The sequence below is a fragment of the Branchiostoma belcheri genome, unplaced genomic scaffold (genome assembly GCF_001625305.1).
Source record: "Branchiostoma belcheri isolate BF01 breed outbred unplaced genomic scaffold, Haploidv18h27 scaffold29, whole genome shotgun sequence".
Lineage (NCBI taxonomy): Eukaryota > Metazoa > Chordata > Leptocardii > Amphioxiformes > Branchiostomatidae > Branchiostoma > Branchiostoma belcheri.
In genome coordinates, this window is record NW_017803898.1 from 1,955,361 (window position 1) to 1,979,419 (window position 24,059).

General features: G+C 38.3%; 1 protein-coding gene across 1 annotated transcript; it reads right to left on the reverse strand.

The window, feature by feature from the left end:
• Nucleotides 1-2,118: 2,118 nt before the first annotated feature.
• LOC109473065 (neuronal acetylcholine receptor subunit alpha-7-like) lies at nt 2,119-9,369 on the reverse strand. Its single transcript, XM_019772972.1, has 7 exons — nt 9,265-9,369; nt 8,699-8,743; nt 8,153-8,262; nt 6,002-6,200; nt 5,535-5,613; nt 4,973-5,227; nt 2,119-2,889 (listed from the first exon to the last, which is right to left on the reverse strand). Exons 1-7 carry the CDS (start codon nt 9,358-9,360, stop codon nt 2,309-2,311), a joined length of 1,365 nt encoding a protein of 454 aa, XP_019628531.1. The 5' UTR covers nt 9,361-9,369; the 3' UTR covers nt 2,119-2,308.
• Between the last annotated feature and the right edge of the window lie 14,690 nt (nt 9,370-24,059).

Consider the following 24,059-nt stretch of genomic DNA (forward strand, 5'->3'; position numbering starts at 1 on the left):
TGAAAACTCGTTAAAAATTATTAAATGATTGCTATGTTCATTGTGTGTTAAAAGAAAATTATTAATATCAGGCATCCCTATCTATATCTATGCAGTTTTAATTCAGGTGGCGGTCTTCGACCTAACATAGTGTCGTAAACATACAAATTAGGAAAAGTAAAGGATTGGTTCATCTAAAAAATCGTATTTTACATGGTCACCATTAATATTGCGTGTTGACAGGAAAGCTTGGCACGCACTTTGCAGGGGATTCTTGTTCTGAATCGGGTCTTTAACATTAACCCAGCAGTGTCTCATACATACAGATTAGGTCAAGAAGTGACATACTCTTGTACGATAATTTGTGTGATATTTATGACGACCAAGTCAATTATACATCGTGTGTTAACAGACGAACATTCGACATCGAGAGCGCCAAGACGTGTACCCTTAGGAATTTTCTGTCCTTCGTTGAATCACAAGCTCTTTACCCCACTTCGGCACTTGGTGTTTCGTGCATACAAATTTGGTTAAGCAAAGGGGTTGTGTATCCGGAAGTTAGGTATTATAAGGTTACTAGTATAAAATCATTATTAGACGTACATTGTGTCCTCCGCACAGATATCAGAGCGTTCACTCTTCTCCTCTCCACCTTTTATTTCTTATGTTTCTATACATAGTAACCTATACTAATCCATATAATAATCAATACGTACTAACCTTTCATTTCTCAAGTCAAGTTTCAAGTTTATTTACTTCTCTAGCTAGGGAATATCTCAGATCTCCTTCTATTTCTGTCACAGTATTATGTTTTGCTGCGCGCGAAATGTTAGCCAATCAGCGGTGGCCACCTGTGTAAAGATCGGGTTACACTATCTTCCGCCACACCCATATTTGGCTTCGCGCGTAATGCTGGCCAATCAGCGGAGACATATAGGGTTACACCTTTCCCGCCACACCCTCCTATGCACCTGGTGACCTGAATACTGCACTCTGTCTGCATGGTAGGTTTCTGTAGTCTAAAACTGTACTAATACCCTTGATTTTTTTTATTGGTATTTTGTTAGAGTTGACAGGAAAGTTTTGCTCGTATGTGACTAGCTTCTCAAACAATATGGAAACTGTTGGTTACGGAGGTAGGTGAATTTTTCCGAACGTGTATACTAGTAAATAGTGGCTTTTAGGGTCGATATGCTAGTACTACTACCCTTCATTGCATTTCGTCGACAACCTAAAAGAGGGTAGGGTGCTTTGTCTAACTAGAACCCACTTTATCTCAGCCTGCTAACCAAGAAGTCAACAGGAAACGTTTAACCGATATGGACATTCTGCGGAAAGATGCAGGACCAACTGAAGTCGCTAGATGGCTACGGTAAAGTGGAGTTTTTGATGTGTTCTGCCCCACTTGATCTACATACATGTATAAGGCTGTTGTGTTTAAGTGTTGTTTATATCTAAGTCAGTCCAAAAACTACATATATTGCAGTGAATAAGAACAACACACAAACGTCAGTGTTGATAGAATAACATTTATTACATATAGATATTTTTCGACATGGACGTCGACTACAATACATTTATATTCTGGGGTGGTGTACAGTTCTCTTAGTCTATATAGAAGAACGCCCCTACAGTATGATATGAAAACAGGACTAGTATGAACAATTAATTCGCCATAGTCAAGTGACGTTTCTAAATCATCCTCTGTATCATACAACATTATTTACAACCGTGCAATGTGAACTATGTTTGTATGTGTTTACATACAGGTTATGAACATTAAAAGCACTTTACAGTGGACATCCGTATATTACTATACATACTCATTTATCTATCTAAATAGATACCTATTTACAGAGAAATATACCTATTATGTAACATTTTATTTTACAGGAATCCTTCACGTACATATTGCATTTAGTAGCAGCCAAACATATATATTGTAGTTGAAAGAGACAGATAGTGAGCGAATGTGCGTTTATAGTCAGGTATTTACAAAGGCATCTTTATACAGGGAGTGCAATATCTGAACCAACGGCTTACTCACTAATTGGCTAAAGATATCCATGAATTGTATTACACTTCAATTGAATAAAATTCCACCATTCAGTCTGCATACTACAGAGTGAATAACTTCGCGATTGAATGCAGCTGCTATTCTCTGTGTCATACCTTGTATATACATGTAGAAATATAGCTAGCCTAGGGGTTTTACATATTGAGCAAGAGATAGGCCGTAATGCAGTAATTTTTTAGCAACTGTTATGTTGGATTGAACAAACCAAATGGGTCTTTATTAATTTTTTTCCCACGAATCCAGCCTGACTTTTCACCAGTTAATATTTGGAACCTGTGCAAACAGACAAACACACGTCAGAACCGTAGCCACCGTGAACTGTATCATCAAAACTCGGTCCATCACCTTAGCAACAAGTTTCCACTCATTCGCCAAAGCTCTTTCCGAATCCGCGCGATGGAATCTCTCGTTTATTATGCAAATTTCCTTACGAATGGACTGCAAAGCATCCATAAGGTGGATTTGCTGCCCGTTGATACTACTTACGGGCGTTTCGTGCTTCGATTCTTTTCGGCAATCTCCAACTTTTGGAGTGAGTTTTGGGGTTTCTTTTGCAGTCTCAACAGTATCGATATCGCTACGTCTGTGGTGGTGGGTATCGAGTTTCAAAATGGCGACCGGGTTCTCCACCTGGTGGTGGCCAGGGTTCGTTCGCGTGTTCTTCGACTTGGGCACCTCCATGCGGCAAAGTCTCGCGAGATAGGACAGCACGAGATTTCGGATCCAGCCGGGTACCTCTGTGGTGTCGGCTGCGCAGTGGTGGATGTTGAGAACAGCGATGGTCATGATGGTCGACAGGCCGACAAGCAACATCGTCACGGTGTAGTACACCACTGCAGAAGGACAGAATAATACGAAAAAAATTATCTATTAAATGATTTACTGTCACATCATACTTTACACTGCTTATTTGAAGCAACAACATCAAGATGTTGGGTAGATTTGTTTTAATAAAAACAAAACTTGGGTAAGTCTCAATTCCGTAATCTAAGTGTTGGAAGTTAATTTAGTCTTTATTTCATAACATCAAGATGTAGTTAGTCGTAGCACTACATAATTGCAGTATGACAGCTAGAGGGGAAAGTAGAGCAAGGTTGAAATCACTTCTAATTCTGCTTCAGCTATCACAAAATTGTTGGATCTATTTTGGCAGCTGTGACCATATAATTTATCGCAGAGTAGTCAATAGTCGATACTAAGTGTGTTACAGAATGAAATACTACCAAAGTAAAGTGCGTTACATAAGTCTATTAGTGGTACAGCTACAAATTAAACGAGCCAGCTCTACATCTTGTCTCGTTTGGTCTTCTGTTGTCTTCGTTATCAAGTGATACGTCGTTTTCATCGAGGTGGATCCAAGAAGCAAGCTCTGAATCTTTGCCACGTTTGGTCTTCTTTTAGTAATTCTTCATCAATTAGATATTTTAATTAAGACGAATCCGAGAATGGGAGCTTTCTAACAAAGTTAAAATCCAACTGCAGTGATATTTCCCCTTATATATTACGGGGGCATTGAAGAAAACGTATCCTTATTCCATTTATTATTATTGAATTCAGCTAAATTACGTGTCACAAGATTGCGTTTAGACGCAACTAATGAAGTAAAACTTGTCAGCCTGACGCACCAATATAGATTGAGAATCAGAACAAATGTTGCCATTTTCTGTTACGCAACTGTAAAATGACTATTTTAAGTGATTTGCTGCGCCATGGATGGCAACTGCCAATTTCGTAAATGGAACGAAATTATTTTACCGACACAAGACAGTTAACGGTAGGTACATCCAAACGTACTAAAATATAATTATATCGATGTATATGTATTGATATATAGGTTGGTGCATTGAGTGATTGATTGATTAGTTTATTGATTGATAACAGCTCGAAAATAAATTGCGCCCTCCCCCCCTCTCTCTCTGTGTCTCTGTCTCTATCTCTCTAGCTGTCTCTCTCTCCGTCTCTCTCTCTCTCTCTTTCTCTGTCATTTACAATGCTGAAAAGAAAACTCTACTTCCATGCTGAATACAAATTCCGTACATCCCCCATTTACTCATGCACCAGTTATCTCCTTTCCTAATACATGATGTAAGACATGTTACGCAGTTATGTAACGGACGCGGGGGTATTACGCGTGGAAGGAAGGAGTGCTGTTAAGGCGAGAAAACGTGCATCAGATAAAAAAAAATTGCAATAGTGTGGAAAGCAACTCGCTTTACTGAATTCTGATTGAATAACACGATACAAAACAAAGACTTCAAAGTAGCAACTGTGGTTGTTGTGACCATAAAAGGACCGTTTGGAATTTCGGTCATGTTTTTGTTTTTAACCCTAAGATGTGCGTAAGACTACTCCATAGGGAAGCAATTAGTGCTAGAAAGAAGAAATGAGACGGATAATGTTGGTTGAGCAGTAAACAAGTCACGGTTGATTAAGCTTGTTTTTGTTCTCATAGGACCAATCCTTCCAGTATAATTGTTGTCTAATGATATAAGTCCTTATTAATGGTTACACGCAAACAAATTACGGTTTGATTAGTGATGGTCCAGTTCCTGTACGTCAATGCAAATTGGCAAAAGTGGCCAACCTGTCAGCTCTGATTTGTGACAAAGTGTCGAACCGCACTCTTATTGCAGTACATATCTCAGATATGTATGTATCGATCTTCAAAACTGCAAGAAAATGCATCGCATCAAAAGCTTGTATCTAATACAGGGGATTTGAACAGGATTTGCAAAAAGGGAGTACATACTTAACTCTTAATCCAACAAAAAACATGAAAAAAAACTGTGTTCCACGCTGGTCTATATTGTCTTTGATAAAAATTATACAGAGTGATTTTTATCAACATATATGGCTTCTCATAAAAAGCTGGTTCTCACTCGGAAGTTTGTAAAGAAGAAACAAAAAATACCCTACCGATGAGTGGCACAGTCCGTGACGTGGGCGGCATCCACTCCGACACCATCAGCAGGAACACTGAGTACGAGAGCAGGATGGTGATCCCCAGCCCCACTCGTTCCCCGGAATCGGACGGCAGGTAGAACCCGAAGATGGCCAGGACGGAAAGCAGGGCGCAGGGGGCCAGCAGGTTGGTGACGTAGAACAGGGATCTTCTCTGGATCTGGATCACATACGTCACTTCCGGGTAGTGCTCCGGGCAGCACTCGTACACTTGAATAAAGTAGGGAAAATTTAAGAATTAAAAGAAAATCAAAAGTGGCTTAAAAGGTTCATTAAAGGGTGGACATACATGGAACAACTAGGCTTTTTGGTCTTGTACCACTATTTATAATTTGGTTTATTCGATGATGTGCAACTAAAAGCATAAAAAACACCTGTTTCACAAAAGGCAAATTTCTACTTTGTAGTGCCATCAGTTTAAGAGGTTTTTGCAGCTACCATTATCCAAAGAAAAATTTTAAAAGGTCCTGATAAGCTGTTCTGAATTATTAAAATTCATATTGCAATGATATCATACCTTGTACGTGTCTCTCTACGTGAATCTCCACCAGTTTCCACTCATCGTTGTCCACATAGTAGGACTTGCTCGGCGGAACCTGTGACAAAGACGAAAAAATTCATTGTAACAAGATGTTATGCCTTTCCTTGTAAAACCGACACAATGCAAGACTTTGCAACATTAGTAGATTTTGTCTATTAGATCGATTGAAAGTAAAAAATGTTGATCTCTCTCTCTCTTGATGTGTATGCTATTTGTATTTAAATTAAGCGATGAATTGAAAAAAAATAGAAAGGTAACATTTGCAAAGCAAATCTAAAATGTTTGAAATGACAGGCCAGTCTAAATCCCTCCTGCTTTAAAATTGCAGCATGATGTAACCCAACACCAGTTACCAGATGGTCTCAGGGTATTGATCAGGTCAGTGTTTGGAGGGGAAGAAACAGCAAAAACGATATGTTTTCCTTCAGTGAACATAAACAAACCTCTTCATGAGTCAGGTTGATCTCGTTCCCACTGTACGTCCATGACGCAAAGGTCAAAGTGCAGTTCTGCTCATCGAACGGGAAGTAGTACGTGTTGATGTGACACGAACTCTTGTACATCCGGGTCACCAGCCACGTGACCTGCCCGTCATGGCTGACGATGACGTTTGTTTCCGGTTGGTCATGATTCTTGCCAGCACTATGCAAAGAAAAATAAAATAAACAATAGAAAAAAATTAATGTATCAAAACTACTCAATCGTAAAACGTAATGAACTTGGTTTAAATTTCGTCAGACTTCACACGATTAGGTAAAATGCAATTTTACACTCTGAAACACTTCTTTTCTACTCTGAAACACTTCTTTTGTACTCTGAAGTACTTCTTTTAGACTCTGAAAAACTTCTTGTATTTTGTTTCTAGGAACTCTCTTGAAAGCTAGGTCAGTTCCCTCATTTTTCCAGGAAAAGCCACAAATGTAATAGAAATCTGAAGAAGACCCTATCTTCTTACATGAAAGACAAGCCGATTTACATAAAACGCCTCCAAAAACCATTATTTTTTTATCAGATCTTCCCACACAATATCCTCCTTCAAAGCTGTCGGCTGTGACTAGTGGTTACAGAAGGAATACCGTAGCGCTTTGTTATCATAATATAACCCCGTAGCCTCCAGTTTTACGTCCACTTTAGGAAGAAAGGCCAACGCTTTGAATCCTATCCAAGAGGTAACCCTTAACCAAAGTTAGGAAGTTAGGCACTCATTTTCTAAAAGAGGTGCAAAAGACCATAGAAAGACCAATGAAGAGGGCATAGAATTAGGGCCTGCCAGGAAATTAGTTCATAACGGTCCTTCAGGTTTTAAGTCAATGACCCCGGTTAGAAGACCACCTCGCCACTTTATTTGATCTTGCTGCAATACTCATCTCACATAAAAGTAAAGACGACTCATATAGAGCCCCCGAGAAAGCGTTTCCTGTTTCAGATTTACAAGTGCCATATGCATTAAAGTAAAGACGATCCACATCAGACACCCGGAAAACCATTTTTCTGTCAGATCTTCCCACACGATATCCTGTTTCAGAATTGTTGCCTTTGACTAGTAATTACAAAAAGAAAGCCGCAGCACATCGTAATTATTAGACAGCCTCCAGCTTAGTTCCAATTCCGAACCTTGCTAAAACACTAATTATTACTGACTCACTACATGTAGACTGCATAATTTGGCTGTCAACACTACGGAAATTAGTGTAAAATGACTTTTCCAAGGAAACAACATTTTTGTGTGTGAGGGATTTAAATCCATAGCTCTTCATAACCTAAGTCAACAACCCCAATTACACCACCGCCTTGCAACCTCATTTGATCCTGATCCGCGACGCCCACATAAAAGTAAGGAAGTTCCACATGAAACAAATTGTGGAAACTACTGCCCTGTCAGATCTACCCACATAGTTTCCTGTTTCACAAATCTTGGCCTCGAGTCAGATATTATATTTCGAGAACGTATTAGATGTTGCCAACCGCCAACAGCATTACGTTGGCAGTTCAAAGGCGGAAGGTGGTTGCAAGTTTTCACTCACGGCTGGCAGACGAATATTATTGAACACATTAAAATCATATTACACGTACGATATATCCCTCTCATAGGATGATTAGGAGAGTTCATCGTCTCTATTAAAACTCAGAAAAGCCATTTTTATGCAAGAACTATCAGCAGTTGCTGAGAACTTTGTATCAGTCTATAGCTACTGCACGGTAGTATAGGCTACTGTGGAATCCTACCACTACAGCTATCAACAGTATGGTTACAAAAACTTCTCAGTCTGAAAACAATTGGTCCATGTTAGTACAGTGTTTTCATGTTCCCAATTCCTGGCGTATTTAGAAGTGTTGTCCATCAAGCTTCTATAAAATGGTGTAAGCATCATGTAGGAAGACTACCAACAGTAAATGCATAACAAGAAGGACAAAACATTGCAGCCTTACCTTTTAATGAGGGTGATATGCATCAAAAAAGGCAGAGCGTTGGCACTATTGCAGTTTTATATTTTAGTAAAGACGATACGCATCAAAGATTGACAAAGCATTTCAGTTTAACCTGTCAGTGGTGACGATATGCATCAAAGAAGGACAGAAAAATGCAGTCTTACCTGTTAGTGAGGACGATGTCCGGTACCCAGACTGCCGAAGACGGGATGTTAATGAAGGTCATCCCGTCATAATCGTCAGGGTTCCATTTCAGGTCGTCATCCTTCCAGTACTGGTGGTGCAAAAAAGAAAAATAAATAAAAATAAATAAAAAAACTCAAGAAGAATAAAATGTGTCTGACATGTTTTTGCACTATTAGGGGGGGGGGTATATTTTATTTTGCAATCATACAGAACACTCGTGTCTTACAGTAATAGTGTTTCATCCCATTAAAATACAGTAGAAGACCATGGACCACCGAAAGATGAGACATAAAGATAACTAAAAGCGTGTACTTTGTTGCCCCATTAGCTGTTTTCTGCCAAATGCACATAATGTGGGTTTCTGATAACAGATAAAACGTACCAAATCGCTAACAGGTCAGCACGTATACAAAGTACCTAATTGATGTCCCATTACCTGTCAGATGTGCAGAAGAAGTGCAGAGATATACAGATAACTAATGGGAACTACGTATTTAACTAAGTATCAAAGATGAGGTGTTTACCTGTCTCTGCCAGATGTCACTAGTGAGAATCTGGTTCTTCTCATCCTGTGCGACAAGAAGAAACAAAAGTTGCTTTTGTTGTTATATCTTTTACTATAAAACAGTCGAGAACTGATCAAATGCATCATGACTTAGCTTGACTTTCAATTTTTATGGAATGAACAGAATGCATTGAATTAATTGAATTTCATTTCAGGTACAATGGCCGACTGCGACATAATATGTACATGTGCATGCATATAGGGTACTCTTATAAAAATTCATTTATATTTACAAACATTGTTACCGTACTGATAGTCTGACATGAGAAAGCATGTTATTACAGTACTGTACTTTGTTATTGGTGTTAAATATACTATTTAAGGTAAAAGTATCCAGATTGCAATACTTATAAGTTCAAAATTAGCTGATGACAGTGCTAATCCAGCAAGTTATTTGTAATATTTCCTTTTCTGGCGGCAAACCATAATTACCTGTTCACCATAAATACTCGTAAACCTTTACCAAGTGTTTCATTCTTGTTCAAAGATTCAGAAGAAAACGGATGCAAAGAAAAAAAAACCTACCAGGTCTATGATCTGGCGGAAGTCCACTCCCAGTTTTAGAGGTGTTGGCTGGGAGTAGTTGGCGACAGGCCGGATCCCCCGCTGGTAGTTTTTCATCAGTTCCTTCAGAAGCTTTTTACCCTCAAACAGTGACTCCGCTCGTTCAACTATTTTCAAAACAAAATAAAAAGACAAAGGCAAGGTTCCTTTAATTTTCGCAACTTGTAAAAACATAAAACGTTAGCGCCAGAAATTTAATTCAAAAGAGAGAAGAATTTTAAACCTATACAATGCAAAAAAAAATAAGTAAAAGAATCTGCAATTGATATCAAATCTTTGATTATTCATCAGAATACATGAGATTGAGGGGTGAATTATAGAATTTAGCCAAATTGACGACAATGAAATTAACGCTTTAATCAATAGTGTCACTATAATATTACAATTAAGCTGTCTTTAAAACTATATGCAATTTGTTGTCTCCTGTACATTGCTATGCTTTGAGGCAAACGGCGTATGTATCTGGCATTCAGCCCACTTTTTTGTGCCAGCGAATTTTTTTTAAGTGACAAGTCAAGAATGACAGCACCTTTTCAATCGCGTTAATCCAACGGGTAACAAAGGTGAAGCAACGTGAGGCATATAGAGCCACACAGGCGCCAAGATAAGCGTACATTGCATAAGAGGTTGCTGACATCGTCAAACAATCACCTACAAGTCTACGAGTTATATGCCACTACATGGATCCATTTAATACTACAAGCTGAGATGTTCAAATTGTAAGAAATGATATTAGGTGATGATGCTATGATGATTATTATTAATTTTATCATTCTTTCAGTTTATTTAGACGTCCTTTCGACGCCCCTTGGCCACAAAAGGGGCTAATCTTCCAGGGCCCCTGCACAAATTACATAAAGGTACAGAAACAGACATTTGCAATTAAATTATGCAGACTGAGTAACAAAGCTATCGACTTTGCACATCTGCTTTGTCGCAACAACGTACTACACAGAGAGATGACATGCGTTAAAAACATAATCTACGTTATCTTTGAATCTGCAAGGTTGGAAGATCTGATAGCATCAATAGTTACAGGGCCTTACCATAGATGACGACGAGTCCAAGACTGAAGATCAGGCATCTCGCAAACAGCATCATCTGGTCCTTCTGACGTCACAGCTTCTTTCATCCACGTCTTTGTTCACCCTTTACTCTTCACAGCTGCGCATCCTGCAACAAGCATGAGGAAGAAGATGCGAATGAAAGATTTGTGTTAGTGAAGACGACAGTAGTGGCTGTGTTACGCCGAAAGGCGGTTATGCCGGCTATACAGATACAGATAGTATTCTGTCTGTGGCTGCCTGTTGCCAACTGTGGAAGGTTGCCAAGAATACGCAATGACCGACAAAAAGGTCGTGCGGGTACGCTTCTTCTATTTAATAACCGCCAGAGGGATACTCATCTTCTGGCATTCAGACATTCTTATTTTGTGAAGCAATTTACTGGATGCCATTAAAGTCCTAGATTCTTCTTTTTTCATCAAAATAAATTGCTTCAGCCTCTTAACGTTTATTATGGAGAGTTAATAACTGCAATTCTTATTAGATACGTATATATCTCAGTGGGCTATGATAAAAGCTCCAGGCTACTTTCTTACGGTAGCGCTTGGTTGGGTTCATCAGAACGAATTATCTAGAAACACAATTACGCACTTGCACTGTTTACGGAAGTACAATTTGCCGCAGGTGTAGTCTGGGTACCCGCGTTGAATAGTAAAGAAAAAATTGTCTTTTATCATCAGAACAAAACGCTGTCACTGTTTACAGAATCCAGAATAAAAGCAGAATAAAAACATATCAAAACCCCCACAGAATACCATATCATGCAAAATACATTTTTTCACCTCAAATTTTTAATGGCAGATACAGATGCAAGCTATTTTTTCTTCTTCCGTAGTAGCAGTCTGTTGCCCATGAAAATTAGGTTTATTCCACTTCGAGTTAGTTAACCAAAATAGTTTTTCTTACGTCATATAATTTGATACCAATGGCAAGAAATACTAAAGCTGGTATGCAAAACCTGAACTAACCGAGACAATGTTGGTATTTTCTAATTTAGCCAACCTCTGCACGTCTTCTAACAAGGTTTACTCCTATGTCAGTGGCTCCATTGTTGTTCCGAGTATTCATTAAAGTATTCTGAGATTCCTTTCATCGATTCTGTTCTGAATGGGAGGTTGGATTAATGATGAGGTCACCCCTGCTCTGTGACCTCTGTCAATGCGAGACTGCAGCTTGATTAATGGCCTGCCAGTAACCCCCCACTGACTTTGACTTCCACGAAGTCAAGATAGGATTGGTTCTGCATTCAGATAAACCTATAGTTTTTGAACTAGGATTAACATTTGGACCTTTTCATCCGTCTTGGTGTGAGTTTTTTTTTTGGTGTGACGTTTTTAGGTCGCAGCAAAATACACGTACAAAACTTTCGTACAAAACAATTATAATCAATATTTAAAGTTGACATAGTTCAGCAAAATACAATTTGATATGCATCACCGAGTACAATAGGTACTGGAAACAGGCAAGGTTATGTAACGGATGTTAAAATGAAAAATAAAACGGGCAGGAAAACGGAAGCAAGTAAGGTAGTAAGCTAGTAGTGAATTTAAATAAGATGTAGGGACATCCTACCATTTCAAGCCCCATTCCTACTCTCAATAGCTGTAGATTTTATACTAAAACAAACACGAACACATGTCAACAATCGGGTAGATATTGCAGAATACGTAGATAAAGTATTGCAGAGAGATAGAAAAAGGTACTAACCAATGCACTGTCCTGGTAAGCAGTGTTCCACAGCACTAGATCATACCTTATCGTGATTACTTATAATCACCAGTGTTCTATATACACGTCAGAAAGCTCGGGCAGGATGTAGAGTTGAAAGGACAATGATCAAAGCCGTCAGGCCCGATCACAGTTGCCCAGCTATCATTTTTAGATGGGACCCAGAAAAAATCAGTCTTTGAGCTGTTGTTTTGGTGAAAATTTAGTATCAGACCGGACACGTGTACCATCTTGTTAACTGTCATCCCCTGACAAATTTAGAACATCCATCGTTGTGTTTGATCCTGACAACGTATAATTATGGTTAATGAGAGGCTGAAAACTTGGGTCACGACGACAACAAAGAGCTGCGTGATGAAGCCGCCAAAAATTTACATCAGAGAGAGAGATAAATGAACAACACTGTACACCATCCTTTGAAAAGACGCTTCAAAACACATATGAAGGGATCGAGTTTTTTCTTCAGGGAGTGAAACATGAGAGAAAAGCGATGGACTAACAAGAACAAGCTGCGCACCATCCTCTGAACAGACGTATCAAAATTAGATGGATTTCTTTCTGCAAGCAGGGAAATATTGTAAATTTGAACTTCCAAAAATTTGTCTTCACTTTATTTGCATATCAATCAATAGGTTGTGTTTATAAACCTGCTTTCCCCTCTGGTCTCTCAGTCACTGACGAAAGCTAGTGGATACTAGCTGAAACGTCTGACGTTTTCAAAATCATATCCAGTTGCTTGAGTAACTGTTTTTTGGCGTATCGTATTACCTGGATGTCTAACCTTCATCGACGTATTTCTGTCATTTATTTTACAGATCACTTTCTTTGTACGGTCTTTAATGTGCTTTATTTTAAATTCAGCATACAGTAAACAAAATTAGGGTACAGGACACAGTGACGACGGGCTCAAGTTACGTAACTTATGTTAGCGCCGCCACTAATAATACTAATAATACTAAACAATGCAAAACACTAACGAAGAATACATGTGAAAGAAAAAAACAAAGTTGAATCGATAAAGCGAGAGTACGCATTCCCCACCCAAGATGAAAAGGACACAAATAGAATTAAAAACGTTTGCTAAAATGTAATTTTGGGCGGTTGACATAATGTTACAGTTAACTCTAAAGGAATAAACCGGGGACCGTTCAAAATTAAGTTGTTTTTTAATGTGCTTCTCCCATATTGGAGCTTCTTTCATCTATAATGCCATGTTATAACATCATAGGGGCAGCGGACTGAAAATGATTTTCAAAAGGGTGACAGCGTGAATGATTAGCGCAGGTAGAGGCCATGTGTTTCCCTCCAGCTCTCATGTTCTCTTCTAATTTACTCTCGTGGGACAAAAACAGTGACCAGCTGCTTACAGATAGGCAAGAAGATCCACAATGAATTGGGGACAAGGCTTTTGTACTTTGATATAATATGGCGAGAGATTAGGTTTCCTTAGTACAAGATTATTTATACCAGCTATACAGCAAGATGGGATATTCTGTGGTTCGGTTCTTTGTTAGATGATGACCATATGGGAAGACTTTGCTGGTTTAATTAGAAATGACAGAAATCACTAATACTTGCACCAAGTAGAGTTACATATTTGTGCATCGTTTTAGAGACTTCTCACCAAATAATACTGTTGAAATAGTAAGTGCCGTTTAAGAAAAAAATGACTAAAACATATTGCATATATTGAAGAAAGCATTATTGTACGAACCACTGCATTTTTTTTTCTCTGCTCGGCCATTGAACGTACTTCGGCTCTTGACATTTGAAAAGACCTTTCTGAGAAAAAAAGCAATGCAATGTGTCTGTCAAAGTGCCAAGCGGTGAACTATGTGGCATTTTCAGCTGCAGCTGCTATCGTGCCTTCTATACGTAAGCGACCTGCAGGCGCTAGATGGCAAGATGTTGGAAAAGGTCACAAATAATCTATTTTAGCTGTTGCTTATAATTCGATTTGCCACATGACCTCGAAAAAAGGCAACTGTTGTACCCTCACCTTATATGAACTCCTCACTTTGAAAAAGACCCTACATGAAATTATTTTTCTATATTCAAAAAAAATCCTAAAAAGGTACTGGTAAGATGTTTGGGGCTGCCATGTAACTTTGGGAGGACTTATGGATAACTAAAATTTACGTATTTCCTCAACCCAAATCCCCAATGTCTATTTATTTTTATTTTTTATTTTATTGAAATTGCAACAATGCAATACACGCGGAGCAGAGGCAGCTGTTGCTGGTGTTGTGTCCCGCACATAGAAACAAATAATGGACAGACAATACTCATTTTCACTTGAGTCTAGTGGGGAAAGTCGTGTAAAGTGCCTTTCCCAAGGGTACAAGATCGGTGGCATGTCAGGACTCGAACCCGGGACCTCTTGATTCCGAGCCGCGCACGCTGCCATTGCACCACACGACCCCACATTTGATTTGGGCGATTTTGGTTGATTGTCAGCAATCTAGGACTCGGCACTATAATAGAGGGAGTCATTTAAAGAAAGTAGTCTTGCACTTGACGAGTCATGTAAGAGACTTCGGTGTTGAACAAATTTAATTCAAAGGAGGAATAGATGTTACAGTCAAAGGCCTCAAGCAGAAATTTGATTTTGACATTGAAAGATTGTTCAATGAATATGCAGAAAATAATGGCCTTGTCGGTCAAACGTCTAGACAGCCTGTCACCATTAATTGATTCCAGGAAAATGTAATGGATCATATATCAAAGAATTTTCTTATTTTCGAGGAACGTCGTTGATAACCGTAGTGGACCGCAATTTTTTTTCAAATATTGTATATTCATTGAACAATCTTTCCAAAATTTCTGATTAAAGATTTTAGATGTAAAATATATCAAATATGCAATATAATCCAAAGGTCTGGAGTGATAGATTTTACATCTAAAGGCTTTAATCAGAACTTTGACTTTGAAAGATTGTTCAATGAATATGCAGAAAATAATGACATTGTCGGTCAAACGTCTAGACAGCCTGTCATCTCATTGATGGATTCAAGGAAAATGTAATGGATAATATTTGAAAAAGCATTATTTTCCAGGAACGTCTTTGATGGCCGTAGTGAACCGTAATTTTTTTCAAATATTGCATATTCATTGAACAATCTTACAAAGTCAAAGTTCTGATCAAAGATGTAAATTCTATTAAATATGCAATATTAATGATAATACAAAGGTCTGGAGTACTAGATTTTACATCTAAAAGCTTCAATCAGAACTTTGACTTTGAAAGATTGTGCAATGAATATGCAGAAAATAATGACCTTGTCGGTCAAGCGTCTAGACAGCCTGTCATCTCATTGATGGATTCCTGGAAAGTGTTATGGATGATATTTCAAAGAATTTCCTCATTTTCCTGGAATATGTTTGCTGAACGTAATGGATAACTTCTCAAAGAAAATACTTTTGGTTTCAGACGGAAACTTAATTTATTGATTGGGGTCAACAAAGACTATATTATCCTGGAGTTACTTCACCCACGCAAGCTAAAAGTTAGTGTTGATAAGTTGAACGTTGTTTAGTGTATATCTTCGAACGATGCAAGCAGTGAGAACCAACTGTTGTACAGAGCCCCTTGCGATTGCCTAGTTAGATAGTTTGTTGCTGATTTAATATTGTGGAAGCTTTAAAACTATGACATGAGTGCTGGTGCCTACAAAATGTAAGCAAGCCAACGGTGACAGCCATTTCACAAAACAAATTTACAGTGCGTGTACAATTCTTCTTAAAAGTCTGTATGTGGCTAATTTACAAGACCCAAACTGAATAACAATGTCAGATTCTTAGCAATTTGTGAACTGTTCTTGGCTAATAGCTGCCGCAGATGGCAAAGCTCTAGTGCCGCCACAGGGGCCTCTTACTTAGATCCTTCAAATGCAGACATAGATACAACCTGACAACCCTAATGCTCTCCCTGTGGTCCCAACAGCTTACCCGGTAATGTTCTGCCAGACGTTCCTCATTAGCATACATGTATAAACGCTTTTCAGCTGTTCTTGAGTTAGGTCAAGGCAAAAATGCACAAAAAAGAGCCACGGTAAAACGTGAGTTGGAGAACAACAACAGGCTTTCTATGAAATATTATTGATATACATCTGTACATATTTGACTTGATATTTTATATGGGTAGGTATTCTAGAAGCCGTCGAGTCTGAAATAAAACAATTATTTCTCTCTCCCTATTACGCCTCTCTCTCTCTCTCTCTTTCTCTCTCTCTCTTTCTCTCTCTCTCTCTCTCTCTCTATATATATATATATATATGGCAAACTTATAAATGGCGAACTTATTCAAATTGTCGAACAACATGCAATACTTTGTAGGTCTAAATGAAACTGCTTCACAACTTGACTAGGAATCTATTGACATCTGCCCAAAGCAATTCAATCAGGTAAAATAACACCAAATGAAATTCTATACAAAATACATTTACCGCATGAGTGGTAATCAATGATATTGACAAATATGCCATCACGTATATCGATCCAGATCATATCACATTACATGGGATATGTAATGTAAAACCAGATAAAATTGTACACAGAATCCAGGACATGTTGAGCTGCAATGGCCGGACGTGCAGGAGGACATAATAATTATGATACATGCAGAAAGATAGCCCTCGATATTAACTTAATCGTCCCATAATTGAGATTAATTTGAGTTCTATTACAGCTAAGTGCTTAAACCAGTAAATTAAAAGACACGATATAACGCATCCGCCCACCAAATGACACACACACACACAACATACATGTACACTAACCTAATCCAGAGATGCCAATGACACCGCAACATGAATTAATTATGATGTTTAACAAACACATTAATTAACAAAGAAGACCATACACCTTTCCTTGCCCACCATAAAAGCAAAATGTAAATAGCATTTAAAAACAGAATAATCTAGTCATGTCAACGACACTATAGCATGCATAAAATATAATCAAGCACAAACTATTAATTAGCGACGACACCACCGTACCTCTTTGCTTGCCATATAAGACATACAGCCATTTTAATCACGCACCTAACCTTCGGCGCCGGTGTCGCGTCCAAATCGTTCACCCGCCAAATCTGCGAATCCGGTGTCACCTCCCCAGTGTTCACCCACGTAACTCTACAGATCCGGTTCGGGCTTCAAAAGCGTTTAACGATTGCCAGAGTGATTATCAACCTGCAACTCCGCCTAGAGGCTCTCCTTCCAAGCCATTTGCGTGTCTCTCCACATGTGAATCCCTGTGAACCCCTTGCTTGATCTTCAGCCAGCTAGAACGTCGTTCCTTATCCACCAAGGGCAATTGGCGTGAAGTCCTGGCAGCCGCCCAGGGTTGCCGATATAGCAAGCTGCGCGAGGCTTCTGGTATTTCTTTCCGTATCTGTATAGCAGGTATAACCGCCCTTCGGCGTAACACACACCAGCTTCACAGGCACGCGGCGCGGCGGCAGCTAGCTATATCACACCGAACGACTTGTTACACTCAATATTTGCACATTTAATTTCAGGAGTTGTTTAAAGCTGCCTAGTGATGATGCCCCAACTGCTTGGTGGCAACAAGCTCCACTCTACTAGAGGGAATCAACTGGGGGTTCCACGGTAGTTTTTTAGTACAGCTAAGCTACAGCAGGATTCCTACCCATCACTGTGATTATTTCTGGTTGAGATCCTGCAGGCTGTTGCCTTGGCAACATCTGCTACAACGATAGTCTATCAGGCTGTAGTTTGATACCAATTTAGCAAAATTTGGGACGTGCAGAGTTGACTCGTTAGCTCTGGTGTGCGGCAGCTCCATGTGGTTGATATGTATCATTTTACAAGTCGTGATGATTCTTTTCAACCGTCGTTTGTAACTGGATCAAAGCAAGGAACACGGCTCACTGGACCTTGAGAATAACCCTATCAACCTTCACAAACAGTTGTAAACACTGTATAAGCTTTCAGAAAACTCAGAAAACATTTTTTTTAATTTTGGGGCGTACACAGCATCCATGACATTAATATGTATCATTTTACAAGTCGTGATGAGTCCTTTTAGTCGTCGTTTGTAACAGGATCAAAGCAAGGAACTCGGTTTACTGGACCTTGAGAATAACCCTAGCAACCTTGGCAAACATTTGCAAATAATGTCTACGCGTTCACAAAAATCATTAGCAGTATCGTTCACAAAAATATACAGGTTTTAAAGGCGTCCAGTGCAGTTTTAAGGGCTTGAAAGCCCAATTTTTTTCAAAGCCAATATTCTGGTCATTTATCTTCATACTGAGTTGAAACAACTCTATCCCAATGTATATTGACCCTCATGGAGCAAAATTTACCAAAATTAGAATGGTCACTGGAAGGGCCCTGGGGCTTGCTTCTGCAGTTTAAAAAGCCAGAAGTATGAAATACTGACTCAAATGTGCTAATGTGCAGCAGTATGTGTCAATATCACAAAGATTGCCTTATTCGGAATATTTCCAGTTTTGCTGCCATGAAATCGCATTGAATGCCTTTAAAAAGAAAACATATCAGAAGTACCTGTGTGGATTATATGAGATGAGTACCATTGTGACTTGGCACATGTTGTACAGATGGAACATGAGCATGTGTTACAAATGGAACATGACGTGCATTTCCATTAAAGTGCTCTGTATGACTGACGGACCAGGGGCACACGAAGGGCATTATCTGTAGCCAACATACAAAATACGGTGCATTTAAGGTAAGGCATGTTTGTGAGAGAAAGCTATAGTTACGACCTATCTTTCTAATTAGCAAAAAACTACAGTTGAAGTATTTTATGTTATTTTCATCTTGCCATTGTATCAATTCTAAGTCCTGTACATCAAGAATCCAGACAGACATCATAAAAGGGCATTATCTGTAGCCCACATACAAAATATGTTCTATTAGAGGTAAGTAATGTTAATGAAAGAAAGCTATGGTTACGACCTACTTTGCTAATTTGCTAAAATTTAAGGGTGAACGAAATGCAGTCCTTAATGTACTCCTAATGCAACGTTAAAATGTTTCATGGTTTTTCCATCTTGTGGTCACATCAGTTATAAGCCTTTAACGCCGAGAAATAATGTTTATGAGAGAAAGCTATAGTTACGACCTTCCTTTCTAATTAGCCAAAGTCTACTATTTCACTACATGCCGTCCTTAATCCACTTGTAATGTAGATCTAACGTTACTGTATTTTATATTATTGTGATCAGTGGTCACATTGTCTCTAAGTCTTTTACAACTAGAATCCAGACAGACATCATAAAAGCAATTGCAAAGAACCAAAGCTGAAAGGAATCTTCATCTTACTGGAGTGTGACATTGCTGTATTGTACCAGGAAGTATGTATGAGGGTAAGAGACCCTTCCCTGAATGGAGAAGTCCGAAATTGAGATAATAAAATAGTAGCAATAGAAGGTCTTTTGTTCCATAATTTCACTCTTACTTTTGTGCTGTGGTGATTGAAAAGAGTTCATATAATATTACTAACTATTATTCGTAACCCCAACGACCTATGCTTTGTTAGGTCTAGTAAAAATGCCCGACAAGCTCTAATAGACGTTTAAGTAGGGTACATTACAAACTTAACGAAGCGAATGTGAACATCCATAATATCTTTTATGGTGGTGACTAAAATGATACAATAGACTCTCTCTTTTCTATATCTCTGAAAGACACCATTTAGTTAAAGGTTTAAGCTTAATATATAATATTATATAGAAAGTAGAACAGGATTTACAAGTTTCATCATGGCAATGCAAGTACAACCAATGGTTTCCACCAACTTTCCACTAACACTCAATGAAAGAATCACGATAAATAAGACATCCATTTTATCTATTACCTGGTCTCAGGTACCGTGTCCAATTTCATATATCTCTCCTGGTTTAACGGAGATCGGATTGTATTAAAAACAAGGCGAGTAAAAGTAATACATCAGTAGGAGATGAGTGATGTTTTCTTTGTGGTTACTCGACGGTCCGAAACGTCACGTTGGTGGAGTAATAGATCAAAATGATGAATGAATTTACCAAGGTTTCATTTTTTTTCGCTTCAGATGCAGTTACCAGTAAAATACTTAAGTCGTCACAAGCCTATAGTTAGAGGCACTAACCTAGAGTAGCAAAGAAGTAATGGAGCAAAGTGATTGAAAAAAACACGGAGGTTTTATTTTCTTTGAGGGGGGCCTTAGAATTACATTTCTATGTTAAAAATTGTTACGGTAAAATAAGTAAAATCAAAGTAATTTTTCTCGCCATATTTCTTGTTGATGAGTGATGAGTTTCATTAAGATTTGGCTGACATTTTTTAAATGACTTACAGAGGAAACCAAGTCAAAGGAATAGAATAAAATTACAGTTGATGTCTCTTGCACAGTTATGACAATTTTAATTACAAATTATAACCTTTAATGAGCAATTCTAATTAGTCGTAATGTCAGCCATTAGTGTACGATTAAGCTATGTAATTCTTCTTCTAATTACCACGTACAATAAATGAACTGATCCTCTGTATTACCAAAGTGAACAGACAGCACAAGCGGGTGTTTTGTGCTTTACTCAAATGCCAAGCAAATAATGTAATTGCCTTATTAAATGGAGACTCATTACATTTTATATGGTAGTTTGTTCGCAGTTATATGGTTGTTATTAGTGGTTAATAACAGCTATTAGGGGCCGTCATTCCGCTTATGTGTAATGCATGATAATTATATAATGCATGATTGGTAGGCAAATCGCAATTAGAGTCGCATAGTTCCTGCATTTTCTGGTAAAGGAAAGGTTAAAAGCAAAATCAGGTAATTATATGATTTGAAAAATGAACTATTTTGAAATCATGCAAGAGATGGTTACTTAGTAATTATTTTATACGTGGCTAAGAGGCACTGTATACAACACTACAGAATATATTATTACTCCATAGGTTTGAAACCCTTTACACCTCCTTTATACCAGAGGCTAGGATTGAACGACCAAATGTTTTACACGTCGCTCAACGAATTCAATAGACAAAGAAATCCTTCAAGTTTAAATTCTTTTCTTGTCTTTAAACACCATATCCTTTTCATGTTAATCATATAAAATTAACGAAATCCAACTTTGGTTGCTCTAGTATGCAAGAGGGCAAAGTCAATATTGCAAACAACAATAAGACGTTCCAACACAACACAACACAACACAACACAACAAAACTCACCTTAACTTCTTCTTTTCACACTGCAGTCTTCTTCTGGTTCAAAGAGCTCATCACTTAAAAGCACGTGACCTTTTGAGTAATGACGTCAGCAAATGACGTCAGCAAAGTTCCCTGAAGTCTATACCGCCCCCCGGCTTTGCTAAGTCTTAACTGTCGCGCCTGGAAGTAGCCAGCCCCTTTTATTCTCTTCCTTACTACCAAAGATTGCCTACTTATGCCCTGCACGTCTTACCTCCCTTCTTCAACCAAATGACAGTCTTGATAAATGTGAAGTAAGACGCTTCCTTGAGTCCAGGCCGACCGTAAGACGGGAGACTGTCCACCTGAGCACTCACGTCTCTCTGAAGGATGGTCTCGCCGCAGCTAAACTGGAAAGTCGATGTTTCCAATTTTACAGTAAACAGCAGGATCATTTATCAACTAAGTGGCAAGTCACTGTCTTCGCGTTGCTTCCAGACATCAATGTAGTTTAAAATTTATCGCTTTCATTATTAAGAGAACAGTTTCCCCCATAGATGTTGTCATATACAAAGTAAAAGTCTGATTAAAACAACGGCACTTTCAAAATTGTATATGTCATTTTATTTCTTACATTGTGCCTTTCGACCTACCCTTTAACCCTAAACAGTACACCTGGGGTCCGCGCGGACCCCAGCACTATATATTCTGTAATATCTTTTTTGTTTCTAAAGATTTTTTTCTGAAATTTTAGGTAATTGTCACCCACAAAGTTGTCTCTCAATACAGTGCAGAAAACTCCGTTTCTACCATTTATAAAAAAAATTATATCTGATTTTCTTTTGGGGTCCGCGCGGACCCCAGCCGGCTTTCGATCATAATGGCGTTCTTATACATTACCTTATTTCCGTTTTTATATGTTTTTATGCATTCATCGTATGTCTACTAAGTTTTCAGAGAATGGTGTAGTAATAGAATTAAATTTTGATAACTTTGGTGTAATTATGACGTCATATGACGTCAGAGCTAATAATATAGTCCGCCATATTGGATTTTGACCAATGACGTCATCAAATTAGCATATTCTATGTATATTAAATGATTTAACTTATATTTAATTATGTAAGATGTTATTAATGTTGGAAAAGAAGTGTAATTTTATATAAAACTCAGAAAATTTTTATGTTTAAACCAAAATTACTTCTATTTTCAAAAAAACTACCCGTTGCCATGGCAACACAAAAAAATATCAACTTACTAGTATAAAACTAATATGAACTTTTTTCCAGAGACATTTTAGGAAAGGTCTCCAAATTTGATACTTCTAGCGCAAGCCGTTTAGCCGCTATCTGAGATCAAAGTTGGGCCTCAAAAGCCCCTTCAGTCTGAAATGGTTTAAAAATCGGGTATTTCTTCTTGTCTTCTTTTCTTCACCAAAAAATAGAAAAAGTTCAAAATGTATGATTTTTGTATGTAATGTGGACACAGAGGTTCCCACATCAGTTTGCAAAACAATTGAGCTGGTAGCATGTTGATAATTTCTAAAAATTAGCAAAAAACTGCTCTGGGGTCCGCGCGGACCCCAGGTGTACAGATTAATCAGTCCGGGAAGGTGTACTGTTGAGGGTTAAAGAGTTAGGTCCACTGCCTGCTCACATGAAATTGGTCTGCACCAATCACAAGCGGCATCTAGCAGAATGTGCTTGTACTGCAGGCCATCAATTTGAACATGCATGATTCATGTGTTAAAGATTTCGGACTTTTATTTGAAAAAAAAAAAACAATCCAAAACGTTTCTTTGCTAAATCTCTTTAATGAAAGATTTTCCCTTGTAATCTTACAGTTCATGATCAACCGTATCAGAAGTGAAATAGAGTTATAACATTACAATCTTGAGCTAAATCTATTTCTATTGTATCCTAGCACTAAGCCTGCAGTTTTAACAGCACACCAAACTTAGAAGCATACCCTATATATACCACCTTTTCCAATACAATTTGCTTTGCATGTCAATGCCTTTATATGTGGCTTGTTACCGCTAGTATTGCATATTATACATTCGTCAGTCGCTAGAGCTAGCCCTGCAATAGCGTTTGACTAGATAGGTAGCCCAGGCTGTATGTCTTTATACAACAAAATCAAATTTAGAAAAAAAGTCTACTCTTAGTGCAGATTGGGTGTCTCAACGTGATTTTTTTTTCACAATAAAAACGTGTTCAAAATCGTCAAAATTATACAGTCAGTTCATCTGCACTGGAGATCGGATTGTCGTAGCCTCTTTCTCGGTCATCGAAGGTCACCCCTGTGGATACAAGAAGTAAAGGTCAGACCAGCTTACATATCTTCATAATTATCTTCTCTGCCTTTTAGCTAACATCGGAGGACTATTATCGTTAAAATTAATTCACTGCAGACGACCCATTGTCGAAGCCATTAGATCTAGCAAGCTAAAAACCCAGGGAAAACTTCACAAGTGCTTAAAAAGATAAAAATGTAAAAGACGCAGGATAAAATTTGAAAGAAATAGAAGACTGTGCTACTTGGAAGTATCTTATGGAGAGAACCAAGGCCCAGTCGCTGCTGGCCTCAACACTAAGGCATTAAATCATCAAACATAGAAATATGCGATAGTTCATTACCTGCTCGGTTGCTAGGCGACGGTCTCCCCTGGTGATTTGGTGGAGCTGTAGGTTCTAAAGAAACAAAAATTGAAATATTACATATCTAAATGTACACACCGTTTTTTTCTCTCTATTTTTTGTTTCTTGATAACATAACAAAACGTTGCAAGTAGAAACCGAAGTTTGAA